Source organism: Mesocricetus auratus, unplaced genomic scaffold, assembly GCF_017639785.1.
Source record: "Mesocricetus auratus isolate SY011 unplaced genomic scaffold, BCM_Maur_2.0 Super-Scaffold_100007, whole genome shotgun sequence".
Taxonomy (NCBI): Eukaryota; Metazoa; Chordata; class Mammalia; order Rodentia; family Cricetidae; genus Mesocricetus; species Mesocricetus auratus.
In genome coordinates this window covers 2,484,620-2,510,502 of record NW_024429191.1, presented here as the reverse complement: position 1 = coordinate 2,510,502, position 25,883 = coordinate 2,484,620, and the positions used below count along the sequence as shown (strand labels likewise).

Below are 25,883 nucleotides of genomic sequence, written 5' to 3'. Positions count from 1 at the left end.
GTGTGCTCCATCCCGTATTCTGTGGGTCTGCGAGCCCTGGGAAGGTGGAGACAGCATCTGGCTTGTGTTTTCTATGCTGTTCCCCAGAATGGAGCACAGTGCTTGCTCTGTTGCTCATTGAATATTTGCTGAAGTTAGCTCTCCTATGCCATTAAGGAGACTGGCATCATGCTAGGTACACAGCACCAAATTATGCTGAAGGAGTTAAGAGTTAACTTTATTCCAACTCAGTTGCCTGTTTTACAATGAGGTTTTCCTTTCTACGATTTTTACCAGTCATAGCTTGCTCTCATCTCCAGAGAATTGCTGTATGTTATCACTCATTCATCCTCCGTTCTTTCAGTTGTTTACACAGGCAGGATTTGTGGAATCCGAACAGTTGCCAGCCACAATGCCTGGCTCATGGCGAACCCAAGAAAAGTTTGTGAGCCAAAGCTCCCACTGACTTTTTTTCCTGGGATACTCAGGTTTGCATGGAAGTTTTCTATGCTCTGTGGTTCTTACTACTGGCCCATAGCTTGCTTGAGGTGTGTGTGTGTGTGTGTGTGTGTGTGTGTGTGTGTTCATGTGTGTGCAAGTGCTCATATGTATGCCTGTATGTTCAGGGTAGAGGTCAACCTTAGCTATCATTCCTCCAGACAAATCCTTCTAGTGTTTTGAGACCTGGAACTCTCCAAATAATCTAGTCCAAATGGAGTTCTGGGAGATGAAACTCAAGTCTGCATGCCAGCAAGGCACTTGGTTACCTGAGCCATGACTACAGGTCCATGTTCATGGATTTAAAACATTTTACTAATATAACATTAATTACATGCAATTACAGGTTTTGTTAGAACTTAGGTCATCTTTCAGGATAGCCTGAATCATAGAAATACAATTGATCCTAGAGGCAGCAGAAGCAGGGGCCCTGCAGTAGGGACCACATCAGTAATTCCCTTGTAGGGTCACTATGAAGACTGAAAAATAAAACGTTTGCCAAATGACTGCAATGGAGAAGGCTTTAAAAACTAATGCTTTAGTATTTTTTGTTCATTGTATGCAAAATAATAGCCCAAGCTGCATTTTTCTACATACTGAGCTATGAAACTAGAAGATAATAATCATAATGACCTTTGTTTTGTCAGTTTAGTTACTTTTAATAACTGACGTTTTCCTACGATTTACATGGGGATGGCAGTGTTCCCCAACCTTCTAAACATGTTGGTCATGCAAGCTCACAGATATGAGGCTAATCTTACAGCTCCATTTTGTATATGAGGAAACTGGGCCTTATATTATGTAACCTGTGTAAAAGCTGGGCATGTTGCTGCACACTGTTTCACAGCACTCAGACTGAGGCAAGAAGGTCACAAGTTCAAAGCCAACCTTAGCCACACAACAAGACATTGTCTCAAAAATAAATAAACTATAGACAAGGACCTGGAGATCCTGAAAGGGTAAGAATGCCCAGAAAACCTGTGCCGATGCTGGGTCACAGTGCAGGGATCTCTCTCCAACTGACAGACCTTATGCTTTCCACAAAACTAAGAACTGCCAGAGAAAGTGTCCAAGTTTATGCAAGAGTTACATCAACCAGAGTCTCTAGTCTTGCTTCCAGAACTCACACTTCTTTTCACTATTAATTAAAAGTTCCAGTTGAAAAATCATTTACTCTAAATGAGTCACACTGCTGCAGAACTGGCAGCTGTAACTGGATCTGGGAGAAGAGGCCATACTTTGTCTAAACTACAGCCTCTTGCCCAGGTGCGCCTTGCATTGAGAGAGAGGGGGGGCCTGAATGTGCATGTTACATGTGTGTTTGTTTGTAAGTGCATGTATATGCAAGGAGCTATATGTATATGCGTTGCAGGAATGTGCATTCATACATGTGCCTGTGTGTATTAGATGTGCATGTATATGTGCATTTCCCATGTATGAATGTGCATGCTGCATAAGGCTCTGCCACACAACAACCTTGCTCATCAACAGAAGAGAAAGCACAGACACAGGCTGCCTTGTACAGCAGCTGCAGGCTCTGGGGGGAACAGTACTCATGGTGCCACCCATAAATCTAGTTGTTGTAACAGCCATTCACAATCTCCAGAGACACAGGAGAGGGTCTGTTTGACTAAAAGTCTTCCACTTCACTCTTCAGCTGTTGCAGAAATGCAGCACTAAGATACACTTTCCCCCCTTTGCCTCTGATTTGCACAGAGACAGACATTCTAAGTTTCTGTGATGGTTCCCATACCCTCAAACATCAATAACAGCCCTCTCCCTTCAGTCAGCCCCAACACCCAGGAACCTTCCTCACCAGATCAAAGGCTGTCAAATATTTAAACAATGATTCACTACACACTTCTCATTGCTACCTGTACACACACACACACACACACACACACACACACACCCCTTAGAGACTCTCATTCTTTCCACACATAGCATAATCTGATGCCTCAAAGCTGCTTTTTTCTGGATTTAAAAGTATATTCATGTATGTTAAAATTGAAATAAAATGTACCTAACATAGAACATATCATCTAAAACAGTTTAAGTGTGTCTTTCACTGAACACACTCACTTGATGCAGCCATCACTACCCTTCATCCACAGATAAGTTCATTGCTTAAAGATTCAAAACCTTTACATCAACTCTATGGCTCACTCAAGAGTCATGACCCTCAGTCTGAAAAGTTAGGGTCATGGTGAGGCTCATCTTTCTCAACCAGATCTACACTGTAGACATCCCTTGTTTCCTACTGGAATGATTTCTGGTGAGAGACTTTCTCCTAGCCAGGCCCCATGCAAGCAGAAAGGAAGGGATGGCCCAGAGCCACTTAGGACCATAGAGAGAGCAGTGGCATCATGGGGTCTAGATCAGGAAATGCCCTCCCAGCTCCTAGAGGCTTCTCATCTCCCACTTAGGAACTGGATTGTTTGGAACAGTCCATGAAGCCCACTGAACCTGTTTCTCTTATCTATACATTGTGCATAGCTTTGAAAATTGATAATTAGTTATATCATGTTTGAAATTGTGTGTAATTCAAATGCTTCATGCAGATCATATCATATGTTCCACAGTGATCACATGTGTATTGTTTTTGGTAACTGTCATCACTCAGCATAGCTTTAGCCAGTCTCCTTCCAGCATGGAAAACATGGAATCTTTTCCTAATTTTCTTTCATCTGTATTCAATGTGAGGACAGGTTTGAAGGTCATCTAAGTGAATAAGCTATGGCATTCATTTATGATGGAGGAGAGAGATAAGAAATACAATTTTCAAAACACATTCAGCAAATCACCAGGACACTTCTATACCCTGTATCCTTATGGACTCAATGCTATAGACTTGGGGAAGATAAGCCTCACATATCTACAAATTGGAAGTATCTAGTAATAGGAGCCTCCCGTCCTAGCATGGTTTTCAGAGAGTAAATCATGTATGTACAGGTGCACAAGTATGTGATTGTAGTTGAGGTCAGAAGGTAACGTCCAGCATGGTTCCTCAGGGCCCAACCACCTTTTTTGAGACAGACTCTCCACTAGCCTGGAACTCCCCTGGCCAATGAGACCCAAGGACCAACCAGATGTCCCCTCCCCAGCACTGGGATAACAAGCATGTACCACTACACCTGGCCTTTTTGACATGGGTTCTGAGGATTAAATTCAGGTCCCCATGCACTTCAAGACAAGCCCTTTAAAGGCTTAGCTATCTCTGTAGCACATACCACATGACTCTTGATGGGAGAACAAACAGACTTGGTCTTCAGCAAAGAAAAGAGATTGGATCAGAGACCTCCCTGCCTAGACTGTGACATCTCCCCACCCCAAGGCATCATGACTCTGAGAAGGAACACACAGCTCCCCTACATGGCAAGCCCTTAAATCCCTGCATGGGTGGTTGCAGGGTTCCAATTCCATACAATAACTTCCCAGTCTCCAGAAGTGGAATAGTTGGAACAAGGTGGTAATTATGACAATGAAAAGAAGTGGGAGGAGGAAGGACAGGAAGGAGGAGGCAGTGCAAAGAGGAAGTGGGAAGGCGGAAATGCCACATAAGTAGTAGCCCACACATGGTAAGGAGATTATCCCTAATCCTTATAGCCACTTGCCAAAAACAGAATTAGCACTTTCATTTGTTCAGAAATTAAGGCCTGAGGATACTGAGATATGGGAAGCCTTGACATCAGAGGCCAGGATTGAGTTTGACCCCAGCCCAGGTCCTCTTTCCTCTCAGAGATGGGTTTTCTCTGTCAGTGATTGCCAATAATTTGGAGAGGGTCCAACTTCCCTTTATAGTCTCTGGAAGCTTCTCGTATAGATTTACCTGCTTGCTCTGTAAGCCCAGAATCGGCTGAGCACACCGTGAACCTCAAACTTGTTTCTTTCACAACAAGCAATAGTTAAAAGACTCTCAAACCCAACCGGTCACATAGGCATTCACAATTAACACACAACAAAGCAAAAGCAACCCCTGTGTATAGCACTAAAACAAATTGACTCAGGACAGATTTACATTTTGCAAACTTCCCTAACGTAGCTGCCCGTGATCTTCTAGAAGCATTTAGATTATTTACTCAGAAATGTTCTGATTATTGGATTGCATCAAACATTTAATTGAAAGTGCTATCAGTTTGTGTTTGATGCTCTTGAGCACGAAGCTGAGCTGGGTCTCGTGGGGATACAGCATCTGCCACTGGGTACTTCTAGATCAGAGAAGGTCAGCCTCATGATTGGTGCTTTAAATTAGTTTTTCCAAAAGTGTTCATATTACCTAGACTCCAAATTATAATGCAATGGATTTCTTTCTCTTTGTCTTTGAAACTAGCAACAAAGGGGTTGGAGTAAAATGTTCTGCACAAACTTGAGGACCTCAGTTTGGATCCCCAATTTCCATTAAAAAAGTTGAGCATGGCAGCTTATACCTACGACCCTATGACCAGGGGAAGGAAAGGGGATAAAAATAGAGAGATCTCAGAGGCTTTCTGGCCAGCCAGTCTACCCCCAAAAAGGAAGTTCCTGGTTTAGTAAGAGACCTTGTTTCAAAAGCGTTATGTGGAGAATGACTGGGGAAGACAATGGCATTGACCTCTGACTTCCACATGTATCCAAAGAAGCATGGCAGAACATAAAGCAGTTTGTCAACTGGTTTCATGTAAAAAGTCTCCCATTCATGGTAGAGTTCCCCACTGCTTCTCCCAGTCACCTCTCTAGGAATTGCATATTTGAGCCTATCATATATGTAGTCATTGAACAGTACTTTGCGCCTGTAGAAGACTTAAAGGGTGTCAAGTTGCCATAGTTTTCATAAACCTAGAAAAGCCTAGGAAGACTGACTCTCACTTGAGGAATTTCTTCCATCAGATTTGTCTGCAGGAATGTCTGAGGGGCCTTTTCTTAATTGCAAATTAATGTAGGAGAGTCCCACTTACCCTGAGCAGGTAGTTCTGTTCATAAGGTAACTGAACACAAGCCTAGAAGCAACCACTAAGAAACACTCCTCCACAACCTCTGCTTCAGTCCTAGCCTCCAGATTCCTGCCTTCAGCTCCTGTCCTGTCTTTCCTTGGTAATGACTGTTGGTTTTGGTCAGTGTTTTGTCATGGCAACAGAAAGTTATTTGGGACAAAGGCACAAGTACAGTTCCAGTGTCTTTTGACCTTCTCCAAAAGAAGAACCAGCAGGTGGTGAGGTCACATGATGTGGCTAGTCCTCGTGGAAAGGAAATGAAGATCTAATATTTAGGTCTCAGGATGCAATAGTTCAGGGTCCTGTGGATGCCCCCTTGCTTCAGATGGGGGTCTCCCATCTGAACCATAAGCCAAAAATTCATATGAAAATGAAAGACTCCAGTGCAAGCTAAAAAAGGAGAAGATCTATTAAAGTGGGGCAGGAAGCTGGCCAAGGGCCTGTCTGATGGTCTAACAGAAGCAAGTCTACGTCTCTGATTCTGTGGACAGCTCTGCAGAGTCTACATGCCTCCATTTGTTCTTCTAAAGAGTTGGGGAGCACCTGGGCTATACTCTGCACACTGATTACAGGTGACCTAAATTCTACCATGCAGTGCCGAAGTCCCTTGATATGAGCCTTTATCAGCAAAACCTACAAAGAGCAGGTAAAGGTGCTGAGGATAGAGATCTGGAGAGATTCCAGTGAACTCAAGTGAGGAGTACAGGTGTCTAACAAAGCACACCTGCATTTATGTTCTTGAACAACACTGATACCAAACACCCCCAAAGTGCTAGAAAAGACTTTTCTACCAGAGCCCAGAAGCACAGACATCTCATTCCAACTACTCAAGTAACTGAGGCAGAAGGATTATAAGTTTAAAGCCTGTCTATACCAGAATGAGTTCACAACCAGCCTAGGAAATGTAGTAGACCTTGTCTCAAGGCAGAAAGTAAAAGGATACAGCTGAGTGGCAGGGCACATATGGAGTATGTATGACTGTTGGTTCAACCCCACTACTGAAAAAAAAAAACAAAGAAAAAAAGACAGACAGACAAACTAACTGATTGGCCTTAGGCCTTTCTTTCCTGAGACAACTTCAGTCTTTATCAACTTAACCCCTTAAGACCCTTCCCTGCCTGGCACTTCCCTTTCCTCTGGTGTTTGCTTGTGCACTGTTTATTTCTTCCTACTAAAATTGCAGTTTTCTCCAGAGCTCTGGCTCACTTTACCAAGTTCACCCCAGTAGCTAGGAAAGGTCTCTCTAGGGGCTGGTATTTTCTTTCCAACCTGAAATTCAAGGAAGAGCAGCCAGGAGAAAACAGGGTAAAACAGTCCACACAGGGAACTGGGAGCCAAAGGCACCCAGCTGGGCAGGAGCTTGGAATGTGTGAGAACAGGGAAGAGTGCCTTGATGAACAAGATGGAGGGAATTTGCTGGGGGGAGGTTGGAATGGAAGGGCATCTACTCCAGCTGCGTGGGGGCCTTCAGTCCTCTGAGAGAGGTCAGGCACTCCTAAGTGACGTTTGTGAAGGTGACTCCATCTTTGACCTCTTGCTGTCTCTGTTTCTAGGACACCGTGTGCCCCATTCTCCAAAAGTGTATGGATAAGCTGCGAAGGCTTTTGACGGACTGATTTTCTACTCAGCAGTTTGTTGATGAATGCCGAGAGGGTAGATGCAGACTTATGTCAACAAGATGAGACAGGGAGGTTTTATAAAGAGACAAATTATCCTCACACAGGAGACAGAAAATCTCTGCTGCGCTGCAGGCTCAGCACTGCCGAGTTTAGCAAGTCGGGATTTGTTTCCTGAGCTAAAATTTCAATAGGAGAATGAACCCACTTTACCTTTCTTCATCCTCCGCACAAGTTTCTGAATAGTCAGTCAAACTCCACAGCCCTCTGTGGGATTCAGTGCAGGACGGGGAGGGAGGATGGATTGGGAGAGAGGATGGGGAGAGAGGATGAGGAGAGATGGGGAGAGATGATGGGGAGAGAATGGGGAAGGAGAATGAGGAGAGAATGCAGAAAGAGGATGGGGAGAGGATTGAGAGGGAAGATGGGGAGAAGATGGGGAGGGAGGATGGGGAGAGGATGGGGAGGGAGGATAGGGGGGAGGATGGGGAGAGGATGGAGAGGGAGGATGGGGAGAAGATGGGGAGGGAGGATGGGGAGAGGATGGGGAGCGAGGACAAGAGGATAGGGAGAGCAGGTGCCATGGAGCCCAGATCACTGAGGTAGGGTTGTTGAAGAGCATCTAAGAAGAGGCAGAGGGGGAGAGGCACCTCTGTGCTCATTCCAGAGTCGGAAGTGCCACCTACCAGGCCAACTTGATTGTACAGTAAAGAACTGATGAAATAATTGTCTCTGGATGGAGCTTAGGGATGATTTTTAAAATGTCATATGCCAGGAGCCCAAGGCATGCCATATAGACGCCCCTTCGAGTTCACAGAGGGCAAGAGGTACCAATCAATAGCTCTTCTCACAGTGTTTCTTCTTGTCCAGGCAGCACACCCTCCTCAATATCAAATCCCTGAGGAGACTGAGTGTCATCCAGTGCTGCAGGGTGATCTGGAGCTGCAGAGCCACAGTGTAAGCATCCTTCAGAGAATCTTATGAATGTAAGAAACCACCACACAGGAAGCTGGGGGTCCAGAATCTGTTACACACCATCCAGTGGTATTTAAGATGGCATCTCTGATTTGTTTCATAAATATGCAGTTTAGAGAAGAAATCTCTTGATTTTGAGTTATAGCATAGACAGCTGAGCCCTTAAATACCCGAATCACCCCTTTTGAGAACGGCAGTTAGCATGAAACCTCAGTCAGCAAGGAAAGGGCTCTCCTTACCTTCTTGTCACTGAGGCCTGTCACTTGGTCCACAAACTCCTCCTGGATCATGAAGGCAGCCAGGTTGGCTGTATAACTGGCCAGGAAAATGACAGCAAAGAAGGCCCACACCGACACCATGATCTTGCTGGTTGTGCCTTTAGGATTCTGGACGGGCACAGAGTTGTTGAATACCAGGCCCCAGAGGAGCCATATAGCTTTTCCAATTGTAAAAGAAGGTCCATGGGGAGCTGCAAGTGGCAGAAAGAACAGTCATAGCCTTCTTTCAGAGCGCACACTCGTGTGTGTGTGTGTGTGTGTGTGTGTGTGTGTGTGTACATGGAAGTCACCAGCAGTACTAGAGAGGTAGAAGAATCACGATAGAGTTATGCTTTTCCAATGTCCCATAACCTCACCACAGCCAACTTCATTTTTGCTTTAAGATAATTAGCATTTCCTCACACTTCTATCTAGCTGGATTTCACCACGTTTCTTAAAAAGAAAATAGTTATGCAAAATGGGGGTTTCCGTGAAAAGTAGTGTTAGGACATGTTTTTAAATTTGGATTTGGTTTCCATTTGGGGAAACCAAACTCCTTAAAAAATGTAAAGGAGAACTTGAAGGAGAGAGAATATGGGGGTAGGTTTGATCAAAACACTTTATCTGCATTTATGAAATTCTCCAATTATTAAAACACTTAAAGTAAATGTAAAGGAAGCTGCAGAAGCATGTACATGGGAAGGGGGTTGCTTCACTATTGGCTATCCCTAATAGTCATTCAGTCTGGCAAGAGCATGCTTGGGATTCGAATTCATTTGTGCCTGGAAATTGCTCCTGTTCAAATTCATATGTAAAGTATGTACAATATATGAATCAAAATCCTTCCAAATGGAGGCGTTCAGAGACAGAACAATAGAGCTTAATTCTTCCAACACTTCACAGAATGGAGACATTTCGTTACAGGTCACAGAGAATGAGCTGACATCAAATCGCTCTCCCTTGCTCTCTGAATCCTCTCAGCAGTGTGTCCCTTTTCAGTTTCTTAAGTGTCCCTTGTGACAAGCTTAACTAGGAGGCAGAACAATATGTGGAATTTATTGGGATGGGGCATAAGAGGACAGGGAAACCACTCAAGTGAGGGGTTTAAAGACTTCGTACCGTACCAGGAAAAAAAATTCAATTTATGCCTTCACTCTGAGAGAGAAACCTTCTTTAAGCAGAAGGTTAATTTTTATGTCATTTAAGTAAATGAAGATATGGCAAAATGATCTGCCGAGACCTCAGCTGACAATGCTAGCAGAGTGGGCAATAAATAAAATAGCATAAGAGGATTCTGTTGGATTGAAGTTATGCAGCTCTGGGCAGGGACCTAAAAGAAGAATCTTACTCCACTGGAGAACAGACTCGAGTCCACTGTTCAACACATGAAGGAGAAGGTGGTTAACCCTATAATTGTCTCTCTCAGTCTCCCAGTTCTCTTTTCATATTTTTATGATTTTTCTGGACTTATTCCTAAGAGGTCAGGACTCTTGAATCAATCTACTAACTTCATCAGTTACTTAATTACAAAAGGGTTGACCAGGGTGACAGCCATTTAGGAATCAGACACTGATGGCTGAGAGGGGGATCCCCAACACTTTGGGGACTGTCTGATTTGTGAATACTGTTACTGCATTGTTTAACTTAGTCCATAAAGTATAGTGAAATGTAACAGGAAACATTTTGCAGAGAAACAAGGAGCTCTCATTTCCTGAGCTGTCACATGCATAGGAGTAGGGCACATGAAGCAAGTGGGAAAGAGGTGAGGGTTGTATGCCAGACTGTTTAGTATTCTTTAATGATTTTCTTATGATAATCTTCCAGTGCATAATTTGGCCAAGCAAGGAACCATTGAAGAAAATGATCTTTAAATCATTTATATTCTCCCTGATGGCTCACTAGTATACCCTCTGTCTCCATCTTCATAGTCCAAACTACTCTAATTTTTTTGGTGCATTATCTTTGAAATTTCATAGATGTATACAATGCATTTTAATCATATCCATCCCTTACTCCCCACCTCAAATGCCCCTGGGGAATCCCCACCACGTCTTCCTCCAAACTTCATGTCTTCCACCTTTTTGTTTGTTTCTATTGCTGGGAGGGGAGCCCGGAACCCTGCACACACTAGGCAAGCGCTCTGCTATTGAGCTGTACCCTCAGCCCTTCTGAAAGGTCTGCTATGACTTCCCCGGACTAGTCCAGAACTTGCTTTCTAACCCAGGATGGCCTTGAGCTTGTACTTATGCCCCAGTCACTATGGCAGCTGCAATGACAGAGCTATGCCACCAGGGTTGCTTTCATACTGTTTCTTTGACTTGTCAGGATGGGCTCTAACTCCAGACTTTCCTGTTGGTGGCTGCTGCTAATTGAACACTCTTTTCTGTTTTTCTCACAGTTAAACTCGTTCCTTTAGCTGTCAGCTGGTTCTGAATCCCTTCCTTGTCTTAGTGCCCCATCTAAAGCTGTGCCCCACCCCTCATCATTACATGAGTCGGTTTTGTGCTCTTCCTGCTATCTGTGATGACTAGTTAGTGTCTAATTAACTGAATAGTGACTAAGTAATGGCATTACTTCTTGTCTCCCCACTTAAGTCCTCAAGTCCATGAGAGTCAGGAAGGCTCCCTTCCTTGTCTTAGTGCCCCATCTAAAGCTGTGCCCCACCCCTCATCATTACATGAGTCGGTTTTGTGCTCTTCCTACTATCTGTGATGACTAGTTAGTGTCTAATTAACTGAATAGTGACTAAGTAATGGCATTACTTCTTGTCTCCCCACTTAAGTCCTCAAGTCCATGAGAGTCAGGAAGGCTCCATCTGACTCACCTTGTCTCCTACACCCACATGGGGCGTGGCACACTGAATATACTCAGTAAATATCCATGCATGGAATGTGTGAATGAACAACTGCAAACTCTGCTGGTGGAAGCCATGTTTCACCCTCATGTGATCATCACAAGGAATCACCTCACCACTGTGTGAAAACCCCTTCACGCCCTTCACAATTCAGCCCTTACTTAAGCACAAGGTTATGTATGGCCTTTTCGTGGTTTGGGAGATGCCTTATGTAGTATCACTGCTTTTCAATAGCTAAAAAGTAGATGGATTTTAATGAAACAATGTCCCAAATCAATTCCCATGACCTCTTTACTGTTTCTAGTATTAAATCTTTCAAGTTACATGTGCATGTGTTGAATTAAAGGATGTCCTACTCTGGAGGGATATTTGAGACATCAAGTCCTCTCTCTCTCTTTCTCTCTCTCTTTCTCTCTCTCTCTCTCTCTCTCTCTCTCTCTCTCTCTCTCTCTCTCTCTCTCTCTCTCTCTCTCTCTCTCTCTCTCTCTCTCTCTTTCTCCTAGTGGGACTGCCAAACGTGGGAGCCTTGCACATGCTGGGAAGTACTATATAGCCCTGAGCTCTATTCCTGGTCCCAAGTTTTCCAGTTCTCTGCAATATCAAGTCACTTTGGGGGAAAGGGATTTGATGCTAGCATCTTTCTGATAATATTCACTTCTGGAGGTGCCGTGCATTAAGGGAAATCTACTCAAAATGATGTGATGTGTTTAGCAAGCCTCTTAGTGAGTTATAACCAAAGAATACCTTTTAATTCCACCTTTCCATCTACCAATTCTTCTTTTATCAAGGGCAGCACACTATGATCAGACACCATCAAGGGGAAAATTTAACTCTGGGGAAATACGCTACTTAACAGTTAGTTATATGTACTGTCCAACTAATGCAAATAAGATTCACTAGTTTAAAGACTGTTCTTAAAGTGGAATCTATCAGGTCATTTTATTTGCATAGACTGAATTTGAGACTTGCTGTGATTTTAATATTTCTTTTGATCTACATTTTTAAGATAAGTTACCAAAACCCTTCAATTCTGTTTTCCCAACAAATTGAATATCAATGATTTTTTACCTAACCATTATTGACTTCAAATGATAAGACTAAAATGTTTCATGCTTAAACCCTGTTTTCAATTCAAGCAAATAGATTATACTTGTCACATCAACGTGCCAACATCATTCTTATGAATGTGGGGTTAAGTGCTCTAAAACCAAATCTCTCTCTCTGTGTCTGTCTACCTATGTATATATGCATAGGAGTGTGACCAGAACATGTGTGTTATGCATACATGTGCATGTAGGTACATGCACATGTGACCACTCACATGTATGCACATGTGGAAGTCTGAGTTCAAAGTAGACCATCTTCCCTCTATAGCTTTACACCTTATTTTTTGAGACAGTGTATCCTTGAATCTAGAGCTCGCCAACTGGCTAGATTGGCTGGTGAGCAAGCCCCTGGAATTTGTCTGTTTCTGCTCCATTACCTCCAGTGCTGGGCTATGGATGCTCATTCACCATGGCATCTGATTTTCACTTGGGTGTTGGAGATATGAACTCAGGTCCTCAGACTTGCACAGCAAGCACTTTACACCCTGAGCCACTCTCCTAGGCCCAAAAATAGCATTCATGTTGTACCAGGCTTATGAAAGCTTCCTTACCTTTCCCTTTGGCTAAGTTTCTGTTATATCCAACAGGACTGAAGTATTCAAAAACAAAGACAGCAATGGCAGAGACGATGAGCAGCATCACAAACATCATCACCCAGACAGAGGCGCTGAAGGGTTCTACAGGGAAAGAGATAAGGGACAAATGTATAGTCAGTCAGTTTTTCCTCATCCCCACCAGGAAGCCCACCCACCTACCTGCAAGCTTATGGAACTTCTTGTCATCAAATCTGATCATTGCAAAGAAGTTGGCCATTTTTATTTATATGTGAAACCATTCTTTATAAAATGATTTGAGACACTTTGTAAGACTGTACGTGAGATGGTAAAAATAGAGAAGGGAATGTGACATTAAACAAACCAGGTCAAGGATAATATAAGCAAAAAAAAAGAATGATAAGATGAAAAGGAATATGTTAGACTGCAAACCAACAGGCCACAGGGCCCCACGTAATCACAGAACCATCTGGAAAACCAAAGCTGAGGAGAAACAAGCCAGACACAAATTGGTAGTATATGGACTCTACAAATATGTGGCTTTGCATTTTTATATACTAGTTGTGAGGACATATGGGGGATTTCAGAAGTAGATGGAAAATTATATCCTGTCATAAAAGATTATGGCATTGACAAGAATATTAGAAGGTCACAATTTACCACAATCTGCTTCCTATGGATGAGACCCCTGTGGCCCACAAGTCTTACTGAGATTGGGCGATGGGCTTAAATGCAACTGAAAGTTATCCAGAGCTATTACCTTCATGGGATAATTCAATAAGACACCATTAAGAGCTGAAGTAATGAAGCCTTCAATGGGTAGATGGTTACTTCCTTTACAAGTTATCTCAACAGTTCACTATATGTAACTTGGGAAGTAGGCAGTGTGTAGGCCACAGGGTCCTAAGCCTTGCAGCATTCTAGAAAGGCCAGAGACCCTGTATATAAGTGAACACTTTCACTTAACCTGGCTGAGACTATGAACATTAGCTGTGTTATCATGCATGATATAGATGAGTTAGAAAAATCATCAAAAAAATCTTAATGAAAGCATCTCCAATTGATTGCATCATGGGGAGGATATCACCCACAGTCACAAATCAACTGAAACTCATTTTCCCCAGGAGTAAACACTTTGGAGAGTAAAGCATAATAAGTGTGACAATGTCACTTTATGGTAAATACTATTTTCACAAGTTTTGTGAAGTTGCTAATGTCGGTCAGGAATAGAGTCTGTGGGTCCCAGACACAGGCAGATTCTAGAGAGATGATCTTAATGTACAGCAAGGAAGTGATGTGTCTAAACCATAATGATATTTGGTCACTTAGAGCCTGGAGCAAAGGGTTTGGATGCAAGGTCAATAGAGTGAATATGTTAAAGGGCAACAGGTGACAGTATAGCTTCCTTGTTTACACAAAAATGAACTCAAGGAACCGAGGCTACAACTGCTTTCAACTACAGCAATAAATAACATTATATTCCAGGAGTCACTGCAACCTGGTAATGAGATGCATCCAGAAGCAAGATGGGTAGACGGATAATTAGGAACTCAAAAGAGTATGTAATCATTAAGAATAAAGATGTTAAAGTGATTCTGCAAGTAGGGAAGCAGGGTACTAATGGGAAAGTGTGTCTTGCCAGGACACATGAGGAGCACATGAGCTTTCCCGGGGAAAGCCTTCAGCACCACCTCTTATTTGCTGTATACACACACTAGTGGATGGAATGACTGACCCCACAATTACAGCCAGCAATGATGAGTGATGTGCGATCCCCAATGCTGAAAAATCGCCTTCAGTTAATAAAATCACACTGACTAATTAACTCCCATTCTCTGTAGGACCTGGTGATATCATAAAACTTAAGGGTAATCACTACCATGTTCTGTTCATGTGTCAGAATTTTTAAACCTAGAGCAGATTTCGTTTGACAGAATACCTGGTAGTCACTCACATACTAGTCAGAAAACTGATCCCAGTCACTATCCAAATGTTTCCTCACTTTAAGATGCCATCATTAGTCTCTTGGCTTCTGATTATGCCTCAGAAATCAAAGGCACTGCCTCAGGAGTCTGATTTTAATTTAATTGAGATTTTATTCATTTATTTATTTTGTGTATGTCACATCCATGTAATGTGTGGACCTGTGCATATGGGCATGCACTCATAAGAGCTATGGAACATTTTTGGAGGTTGATAGATAACTTGCAGAAATTAATTTTTCTTTCCACTCTGTGGGTCCCTGAGACTGAACTCAGTGGTTAGGCTTGCTAGTAAGTACCCATTGAGCCATCTTATTGGCCAAGTAGTCTGCTTTTAATAGATGAAGTACATGTTTGTGCCCTGCTACTTACAGAACATACACACACACACACACACACACACACACACACACACACACACACACACACACACCACAATAAAAAAGAATATAAATGAAGCAGTCCATAGCAGGAGTGACCCAGAAATATATTACATTGCTCCAAGTTATATCCTCCAATGGTTTAAAACAGATTCAACGGTTATCTATGAAGGAGCATCAGTGTGGGAGACTCCAGATTAGCATTTCTATGGATCAATGAATCTAACCTGCTCCACAAGCTCTCAGAATTAACTGGATGGAAATAGTACAAGAGACGTCATCTCTGTCCTTGAAGAGTTGCTGGTTATGCCTTTATACAAAAGCTCAGCAGCACTACCTGACCGATGTTTCCCAAGGTACTTAATGGAGTTTATGCAGGAGGGAAAAGGAAATAAGAAAGAGCGACGCAATCAGATTTTGAGTGTTTAGGCTCTCCGCATGGTTGAGCGCATGAATGGAAAAATGTAGCTTATCTCGGCTCATTATGACTTTCAAAACCTGCGCATGATGTCTGTAAATAAGGAGTGCGCAGTCAATCAGACAGGCATGCAATCTGGAGACCAGGAAAAATGCTAAGCTTACTGCACGAACACAGCTTTGAAAGCAGCTCCCTCCAGCACCATTTATTTTGTTTTTAAAGAGACAGTATGAAGAAGGGTGTTAAATTTGTCAAAAGAATTGACTTCCTATGGAAATAGTCTACAGACATAGGTAAGATATAAAAGAAAATAAAATTCATGAAACTGGGTTGAGGCCAGATTCAATATCAGCGACCCATTTTTATAAGACAAGTCAGTTGATATCCTTTGTTTCTGATTACACTGGAAAAAGTTCTCTGTGGTTCAGGGACATGGGGCATTTTGTGAAAAGACACTCATTTCTTTCTACTTTACTGCATGGAATCAGTCCTTCTCCCATCTTTTCTTAACCCCCAGGGCAGCTGCCTTGTGTTAAACAGTCTGGTGGGCAGTGCAGGAAAAATAAACCAAGGAAGCTAATCGAGAGCCCATCTCATGATGACTGAGAGTCTGTATTACTGGCAGGAGGAGCCAGTTGCATTTATCTGGTGTAATAAGGCTGCCTCACGATACAGATCTCAGAATCTGTGTCAAACAAAGGGACAAAGCATAACAAGGCATGTCTTTCTCCAGCTCATTATTAGACCAACAAAGGCTGTGAAGACCTAAGGAACAAGAGCAAACTCAAATGCAGTGAGTGGCAAGGATTTCAACAGCTTAACTGGATTATCAGAAATGAAAATAGTATTCCATACGCTGCTGTGAGTAAGACAGTCTCCCAAATCCTGTTAGTCAATACTGTACTCAAGAGAATGTGGCTTGGTAGTGACACAGGCTGCTGATGGGACATAAATGAAGGCGAGGGGGAGCAAGGATGCTGAAGTGGGTGTCCACAAGTTAGTTTGAGTTTGTAATTCAAACAACATTTATTTATGTGCATATTTCTTTATTCAATATGGATATATTTGCGCCTGGGTATGTCTATGTGCACCAATGCATGAAGTGCCCATGGAGGTTAGGAACTGAACTCAGATCTTCTGCAAGAACAGTAAGTGCTCTTAGCCACAGAGTCATTTCTACAGTCCTTGTGATTTTCTTAATCATAATCTTAATGATATTTTCCTGTCTCTGGAAAAGTATAAGAAATTTAGTTGACTTTAATAAAACCATTTCCCTCAATCCTAGAGCTTTCTTCCTGAGACAAACACCTGTCTTTACTTTCCTAAATATGAACAAACTCATTTATTTGGGAATAGCAGGCAAAAGTTAATAATCTGAACTTCATAATGTTCAACAAGATTACTTCTAGAAAATAATTTATAATAACAACACAGTCACTTTAAAGAAGAAATTTAATTGTTCTAGGCTGTGTGCCACAAAATTTCTATGACTCCCACTAGGATGCAAGCCCACATTCAGTCCTGGGCTCACGGGGAGTGGACAATAGGAAGAGTCCACCTTGATTATCTTTCATGTAAAAACATTTATGAAATTGTTAAGCAGAAAATTGAAAACATTTCCTATTTTACAATTTATATGGCAAGAAGGATAGCCACACTTAAAATATGAGTCTATAAATTCTAAAAACAGGATATATTCATTAGATTCTTTCTGCACTGGAATAAATCACTGGGCAATTTCCATTACTTCTAGTAAATAAATGATTAGTGGACTGGAAGGTGTGTACGTGGATGGTGAATACAGGTATTACAGGCTTATTTAAAATAACTGCAGACAGACAGGTTAATTTATTTTCAAAATGTTTTCATGGTTTTAGCAATATATTAATTTTCATTCTACATGATCAAGACCAGTATCTAAATATGTGATGCTATTTATCAGCAGAAATACCTATGTTGAAGATAAATGAAAAAAATATGAGCTGAGGGGATGGGGTGGTGGTGATTTGGAAGAGTTCAAATGTAACATTCTCTGGAATGTTCCACCTGAGACCTGGGGAACAAAATTAGATCCTCATGCTTACTCAGCAAACTCTTTACCAACCCAGGTAATTACACAACCCAGGATTCTTATGGGTTTGTTTGTTTTTTTTTTTCAGGGAAGAAAACATTACTAGGAAATTCACATACCAAGGAAAGCAGAAGGGGAGACTGTGCCATTGCTCCTGGAGACCATGACACTGATTCCTGTCTCCACGAAGGGCACTGAGAAGTCCACCACTTCAGAACGCTCCTCATTGATGGTGAGTGAGCCCACGGCCATGACTGCTCGCTGGTAGACCACCTGGATGGAAGAAAGAACATTGCCTTCATCCTCTCTTCCCAGCACCACTGGACCCTGAGGCCCTCTGTTGGGACGAGAGCCTGGAGGTAGCAGAGATGACTTACTTCACCTATCATTCCATTCCACACATTGTTAACCTTTTTCCCATGCTTCCCATTGGTCACCAGGTAGAGGTCATAGGTGAACTTCACAGTCCTGGACAGCTTCTTCAGGATGTCGATGCAGAACCCCTTGCAGCACTTCTTCACGTTCATCCCTTCATTAGTCGAGTTGCTGCCGAGAAAACCCCAGGATCACAGAAAGTTATTCTTGGGAGGTGATGCTCTTGGCTATATGTACATTTATGCTTGGGGATGAGATGTTGAAGCTCATAAAGGGGAAGTGAGTTCTAAAAGCAAAAGTTGGAAGTGTTCTTTAGTCTTTGTGTGCAATCGTGTGTGTGTGTGTGTGTGTGTGTGTGTGTGTGTGTGTGTGTTAGTGCACTTGTATGCAGCGGTCAGAGGAAAATACCACAATCACTCTCCACTTGTTCTCTTGATATAGGGTCTCTCACTGAATCTAAGGCACGTGCATTTTGGCTATGCTGGCTGGCCAACAATCTCTCAGGGTATGATTCTTCCCATCCCCTGCCCGATGCTAATGTTACAGGCACATATATCCATGCTCACCCAGCTTCTGACATGGGTGCTCGTTCATGTCCTGCACTCTTATCCACTAAACTACCCTCTGAACTTGTTTTGCCAGTCAGGGTTTCATGTAGCCCAGGCTGGCCCCAGACTCCTTATGCAGATGAGGATAATTTTGAGCTTCTGATTCTCGCATTTCTACTTCTCCAGTGCCAAAAGATCGAATCATTGCATACTAGGCAAGTCCTCTACAAGCTGAGCTACATCTGTGGGCCCCAAAGCTGCTGAATTGTAACAACTGGCATTTATTGTGTGGTGCTAATCAACTAGGCACTCTGATGAATGCTGTATATAAACTGTGAGCTTCACCTCTATGACATTTCTCTGAATTTGGTATAGATCACACCCCATTACCAGAGGAAAGTTAGCAACACTTATTTTTTAAAGAGTTTTGAACATACAAAATCTCTTTGGCCAGAGTATTGTCATCTGATCTAAACTGATCTTAGAACAAAAGACTTAATGGAATATGGATCAGATAATTTTAAAGGATTGAGGAAAGTGGTTTTTTTTCCTGCATCTTTACACTTATGGAGTCTTAGAGCCAAAGGGAGAAGTGTGTGCTCCTACAAACATGCTGTAGAGTCAGGACAGCTGAGCTTTCTCCTGTGCTGGAGCTGTGGATTTTACCTCTAACAGATCTGCCAGTCAAGTGAGAGTTCGTTATATCATTCTTTCTGTGTAAATGCATAACATGAAATACAAAGATGATACTTTTGAAGGGCAACACCTTAGGGCAGGAAAAAACCCTGGGAAGACACAGAAAGGGCTGGGGAGATGGCTCAGTGCACAGACACTTGATGCATAAATAGAAGCATCAAAAGTCAGATCCCAGCATCCACAGAAAGCCAGGTAGGTAGGCATGGTAGCTGTCTGCTATGCACAAGAGGCAGAGATCTGAAACTGCTTAGCTAGGCTATGAGTAACTGGTAAATTCTGGGATCAATAAGAGACCTTGCCTCAATAAATAAAGTACAGAGCAATTGAGAAAGACACCCAATGTCAATCAACTTCAGGCCTCAAAAGTAAACATATACACATGCATACACATGTGTCCCACACAGTTGAACATACACCTACCCATACACGACACACACACATACACAGGCAAAAATAAGATTCATATAGCATTGCCATATTGAAGATGACCTTGTAACCTCTCCAGGCTCTGCTCACTCTTCTCTACAGCCACCTGGCTTTACTCACTTGACAGCTCAGATCCAAGGGACATCCATACAAGTCTTTCACAACCAGGGGAAGCACCATGGTCTTGGAAAGTAAGTTGGAAAATTCTCCCAGCAAGCCTTACCTGAAGATCAAGGCCTTTTTGGCCTACACTTAATTCTACCTCGCATCAATGGGCATCCTATTAGCTCAGTCCTGCAGGTAAGTCCCACAGTCATGAAATACCTGTTCTCTTGGAAAATTCCAATTTACATACATCTACACAGTGAATTTTAACTAAGCATCAAAATAATGTGTATAGAAATACAAGATCAAAATGGAAAAAGGTTTACATGCCTTATGAAACAGTAGGATACAAAGAAATACAAACATAAACACAGCTACATAAAAATCAAACCTCTGCAAAATGCCATTTAGAAAAACAATGGAATAGGAAAGGTGGAATATTTTTTCTTCCCTGTACTTTTGAGATATTCCCCCACGTGTTCTAGTGAGTATGCATTCTGCATATAATTGGATACACATGTGTCAGGCCTCATAGATATCCATCAGTGTCTGCACACAAGGATGTGGACATGTTTGCAATATAACTGTGGTGATGGGTATGGGTTACATCTGTTTTTTGTATTTCAAAGTCATGGGTGCCTCACTTAACTCACTGTTTTAACCTTTACACCTGATCCTATCCCAGACTTCTACTCAATGCTGGCTTCCTTTTGCCAGACACATCATGGTGACTTCCTCATCTTAGCCTACAATCTAAATGATCTTCCCTGACCTCCCACCCTCTTTTTAGAAGCCCCACCTGTGTATATTCACAAACATTGACTGGTGGTGTCAATACTATGAAATTATAGAAAGTGAATACCTGCCTCTCACCTACCAAATACTCAGAACAGAGGGTTCATGGTGAACTGAAAAACAATAGAAACACAGCCTAGGTACATTCAGTTAATGGCAGTTCCAGCTACCATTTTCCTTTCTGTTTATGTAGCTTTGACACATGTGCCCTGATTAGGCTATCTTTTTATCTCCTGGCAACTGTACCACACACAGTTATACCTCTTCTTCTGTCTGGTCAAGATTCCAGGGATATGTTAGACAAAAGTTACAGGTGCTCCCTATTTTAGAGTCAGGATCACAGGTATTTTCTGTCTTTGCTGAAAGCCTCAGGCAGCTTTTGAGCTAATGATATCCCTTGACCACAAAGCTTATTTCTAGATATAGATGGCTACAGTGAATGTTCACTCCATAAGCATGTGATGAGTGCCTCCTTTATGTAATCAACTTGGTTCCAAAGACATAATGTGAAAAAGACAAGCAAAATTACTAATTAAATTAATTATGCTATCTGAGTACAGTGTACCAGATAACTGCAAACATCTGATAGCTCCTTTCCTGGCCTTTAAGAGTGTGAAGGAGGTGTGGCTTAATCACAGAAAAACCTAGGAAATGATGCTTGGGCTTCTTCAGCTCTCCTGCATCCCTCAAAGCAAAGATGATTCATAGAAACAAATGTAAAGGGAGGGAGACTATAAGACACGTGGTTCGATGGCTTTGCAATTCTCCTGTGTGGCCAGTGGCACTACAAATCAGTGCTGTGGAAAGAGCCTAGGCTGGCTTGCTATCACAGATCAGGGAACTCAGATGAGTGTCCTGACTCCTGAGAATTTACAGGATGGCTGAGAACATGTGAAGGCTGAGTGTGATTTGGGATGGTTGTGGAACTTTTGGAAGGTGAGGCCTCACTGGAGAGAGTGGGTTGTTGCGGGGAGGATCCCAGCCTCACTTCTTGTTCACTCTCTGCTCCTTGGTGTTCTGTATATAAAGACATCCATGACAGTCTCCAACCACCAGGAATGGAGCCACACCCACCACCATGCCTGCCACACTGCATTAATTACTTTCTAGTTATTGTGACAAAATACCTGACAGAAACAAGGAAAGGAGGAGTTCATTTGGGCTTACAGTTTGAGGGTACAGTCCATCATGGAGAGGAAGGCATGGGAGCAAGACTGTGAAGCTGCTGGTTAATTGCATCTACAGTCAAGAAGGAGTGACAGACAGAGACACAAAGGCAGAGACACAGAGACAGAGACAGAGACAGAGACAGAGACAGAGAGACAGAGACATAGAGATAGAGAGACAGAGTGGAATACTGGCCCTCAGCTTGGTATCTCCTTGTTATTTAAGGCAGGCCCTCAGGCCAGAGAATGGTGCCTTCTACATTTAGGATGAGCCTTCCCATCTCAATTAACCCAACACCAACCTCCATACAGACAAGCACAGAAGGATGTTTCCTAAGCGACAACAGATCCTGTCAAATAGCATTAACCATCATATTGTCTTAATGGACTGAAACTTTTCTAAAAGCCTGAGCCAAAATAGGCCTTCTTTCAATTTTGACAGCCAAGGCAGATAGTTACATGAAAAGGTATGTAAAGCATTTCTAGTATAAAAGAATTGTTGGTACTGTAAATCTAGTCAATCACCTATGGCTGGTGAGGCTATGGAACCCTGAGGAGAACTACTGCTGTCTCTTTCCTAAACCAGGATAATTCTTACCACATTCTAAATATTTACCTTTATAGCCACACAAAAGTGTAAGCCTCGCCTTCATGAAAGATGTATTTTTTTTGTAGCAAACAGAGCCCATTACAGAAAGTCGCAACTGACCATAGATTCCCAGCCCAAAATGCTGTATCTATAACACACCCCTACACCTAAGAAACATTGCAGAAGAGAAGGCAAAAGTTCGTAAGAGCCAAAGGGCCAAGACATCTGCTTCAGGGTAGTGTCTTCTAATAATATATACACATATGTATGTATATACACACATATATATAATATTTTAATATGTAATATGTAAAATGGTTTTCTATATTATAATATATATATACATATATTTTAAATGAACTACCCCTTTTCCCTTCAACGATTTGACAGGTGAGGAATTTATTGACAGAATAACCATTTCTCCTCACAGATCAAAGCAAATAGTCTTTCCAGTTTTCTCTCCATGCCTTCAACACTTAGCAGAGCAGATGGGAAGTCATTTCTCAGATTCTGAAGAGCTGTGAGTCTACTCGAGAGCCCACTGTTTAAGAGACGAGATGTGAGGCACAAAAGGTCTTCCTCGTAAGAGAATTACCAAGAAAACAAATGTTCTCACTCACACTGTCTGATTGGAATCTTTGTGCAAACTTGGACAGAACCTCTCACTTTGGAAAAGCAACTGCTCTCCTGTGTGTTAATGTTGGTATTAGTGGCCCCTGGTATATTTCTATTGCTCTAAATTAAATCGAACACCTTAATTTTACCTAGACACACAGGCACAGTAAGCTCCTTGCATTTCCAGATAGAAAGGCGGAAGTGGAAAGCTACCACCTCCTTGCAGGAACCCAAACCACTAACTTAACTGTATTAAGCTTTTTAATCTTCAATAGAAAAAGTCAATCCTTTTAAAGAGAGTAATTTATTTGGGTTCTTGTTTCTCCATAGAAATGTGACTTGGGACTTGGATCTACTTGATTTTGCCTCTGAAGCTACTGACTATAGTATATATCAAATCATATCACATTATTCATAACATAAACACACGTACCCCAGACTGGTTTCAAGTTCAGTATGTTTTTGAGCATAGCCTTGAACTCCTGAGCCTCCCCTCCTAGAGTGCTAGAACTAAAGCTTGCCCTACTGTACCCAGTTTATGTAGTTCTAGGGATTGAACCCAGAGACTCATTAGCACACTAGGCAAGCTTTCTACCAGCTATTGACTCTACACTCTTAAGTCCTGTAGATTTGCAAATGCAAGGAGACCCACTTGATTGGCAGAGTTTGTGATGGTCAGAGGTCTCCTGCTGAGGTTAAGCTTTTTGATTGTGGAAGACACTGCTTTCATCTGGATCAATCTCAGCTCACAGACTCCTGTCCCTATGCTCGAGCCCCCTTCCCATGCTTTCTCTTCCACAAGCCTTCCAGTTCCCTCCTCTCCAGCCTTTAACGGGTTTCCTTTGGTTTATCAAACTTGCTAAACTCTTTCCAGCCATGGGGCCTTCAACTGTCTAACCCTTACCTTGTGCGCTATAATGCGCTCACACAGGCCTATCGCATCCCCAGTGGGCCCCAGTCACGAGGCCTAAAAGCATTCATCGACCCTGCTACTTCACTGGTTGAGGTGCATTCAGCCATTTTCAACACGTGACTGCAAGATCCTTGTCTTGGTCATGAATGCATCTGGGTCCCCGTAAGGTTTGTACATGAAGGAGACCCCTAAACTTACTACATCAGCTTTCTCTTCAATGTGATAAAAGAGAAAATGGCACAAATGCAGTCCACTCCCAACTGGATCCCAACTAAAAGTTGTATGCAAGGCTAGCATCACCCCGGGCTCAGGCGGTTTTTTATTGAAACTTGGAAAGTACCCATCTGGGAAACATAAGAGACAGAAGGAAGAACATGCTGCAGAAAGGAGCCTGGAGGGGTCAGAAAACAGTGTAATTGAAGAAAAGACTGAAGGGCAGGTGTGAGATGATGCCACCTGTTGGCCCCATGTTCGATTCCCACCTTTCCTGTTTACTCACTGCATGGCCTTAAACAGACTGCTTCCTTGTGTTTTTTTATTTTTATTCGCGTGAGTGGTATGTGAGGGGGAGTGTGGGTGTGTGTCTGTGTGTACACATGTGGAGGCCAGAAGACAAACCTGGACGATTCCCAAGCGGGACACCTCATTTTGAGACAGGATCTCTCATTTACTTGGAACTCAACAAGTAAGTTGGGCTGGCTGCCCAGTGAATCCTTGCGACCCATTTGTCTCTACCTACCTAGTGTGCCACCATGGCTGACTGGCTTATCATTATTATTATTATTATTATTATTATTATTATTATTATTGGTTCTGGGGCTCAAACTCAGGTCTTTGTGCTTGCAAGACAAGCCCTTGACCAATTTCATCTCTATAGCCCTGAAGAGTTTCTTAATATTCCTATAATCTGCTAGTATCACTTTCCCATGAATAAAAAACACCCACTCCATATCAACATTGGAATTAAACAAATGCTTCTTGGAGCATCTCCAGGCATGAAAGTGTTCTAATCTATGTGATTATAGCCATGGGGTGTACTTAATATTCCGACTGGACTGTGGATACTGTTGCACAAGCTCTTAGGTGGGATGGAACACATGCAGCCAGGAGCATCCTGGAACTCACTTGATCTTCACAAACTTCCGACAGGGCACCGTGTTCCTCACACAGGTCTCCGTCAGCGGGTCTATGTCTTCTACGATGACGAAGGGGGCTTCCTCCAGGGTGACAATGCTCAGGTGGTTGTCATCTGGCTCGCAGTCAGAAAAGGACTTGTACCTCGGCCACACGGCGTGCCTCAGGCTCAGGGTCTGGTTCTCCCATTTGCCCACCTGTGTCACAAACACAAAGACACACTGTGCTTTCATACACCACTGACTTCCAGAGAGGAGTGTCCTTCTCACAGGAGACAGGGGAGAGGACATCCAACAGTCTAGGGGGCTTTACTGCCACACGAGAGGAGTGTCCTTCTCACAGGAGACAGGGGAGAGGACATCCAACAGTCTGGGGGGCTTTACTGCCACACGCCTTGATGTAAGCTTTGCTTGTGCACTAAGGAAAATGGTGAGGGCCTGACAACTGGACAGCTGCTACACATCCTGGATCCCTCTAGAAGCTAATGGAATGTGTGGATCCGGCAGTGATAACTAACACATGTACTTCCGGGGCTTCCCAGAACGATTCAGAGTTCTGCCAGAGTTCAGGGCCATGGGTGCCACGGAAACGGCATGGACTACGATGGCCACCGAGGTATAGATTTGAATGTGTGTCTCCCACTTCTCAGCTGTGCAAGCTCTTCATCACAGGAGCATCTGTTTCCTCATCTGTCCCATGATGCAATGCCACCTGCTCCCTGTGTTGTTAGGAGAACCCAGTTGTGCACACAGCGAATGTCACAGCCTGGCACATAAGGGGGACCTCAGGCTCCTACTGCCGTTAGTATGGAGGAAGGAAAACGAAAGAGGGAAGCACCAAATTATGCTGAGAAATAAGAAG

At 42.8% G+C, this 25,883-nt stretch overlaps 1 protein-coding gene across 1 annotated transcript in view; it reads right to left on the bottom strand.

Moving 5' to 3' along the window:
- Grin2a (glutamate ionotropic receptor NMDA type subunit 2A) overlaps window positions 1-25,883 on the bottom strand; it is a 422,446-nt gene that overhangs the window by 89,821 nt on the left and 306,742 nt on the right. Inside the window, exons 6-10 of the mRNA XM_005084556.4 lie at window positions 25,014-25,219; window positions 18,038-18,206; window positions 17,780-17,933; window positions 12,807-12,932; window positions 8,278-8,507 (exon numbers count right to left, since the gene is read on the bottom strand). Of these exons, the coding sequence (XP_005084613.1) occupies window positions 8,278-8,507; window positions 12,807-12,932; window positions 17,780-17,933; window positions 18,038-18,206; window positions 25,014-25,219 (885 nt within the window). The remainder of the gene's footprint in view (window positions 1-8,277; window positions 8,508-12,806; window positions 12,933-17,779; window positions 17,934-18,037; window positions 18,207-25,013; window positions 25,220-25,883) is intronic.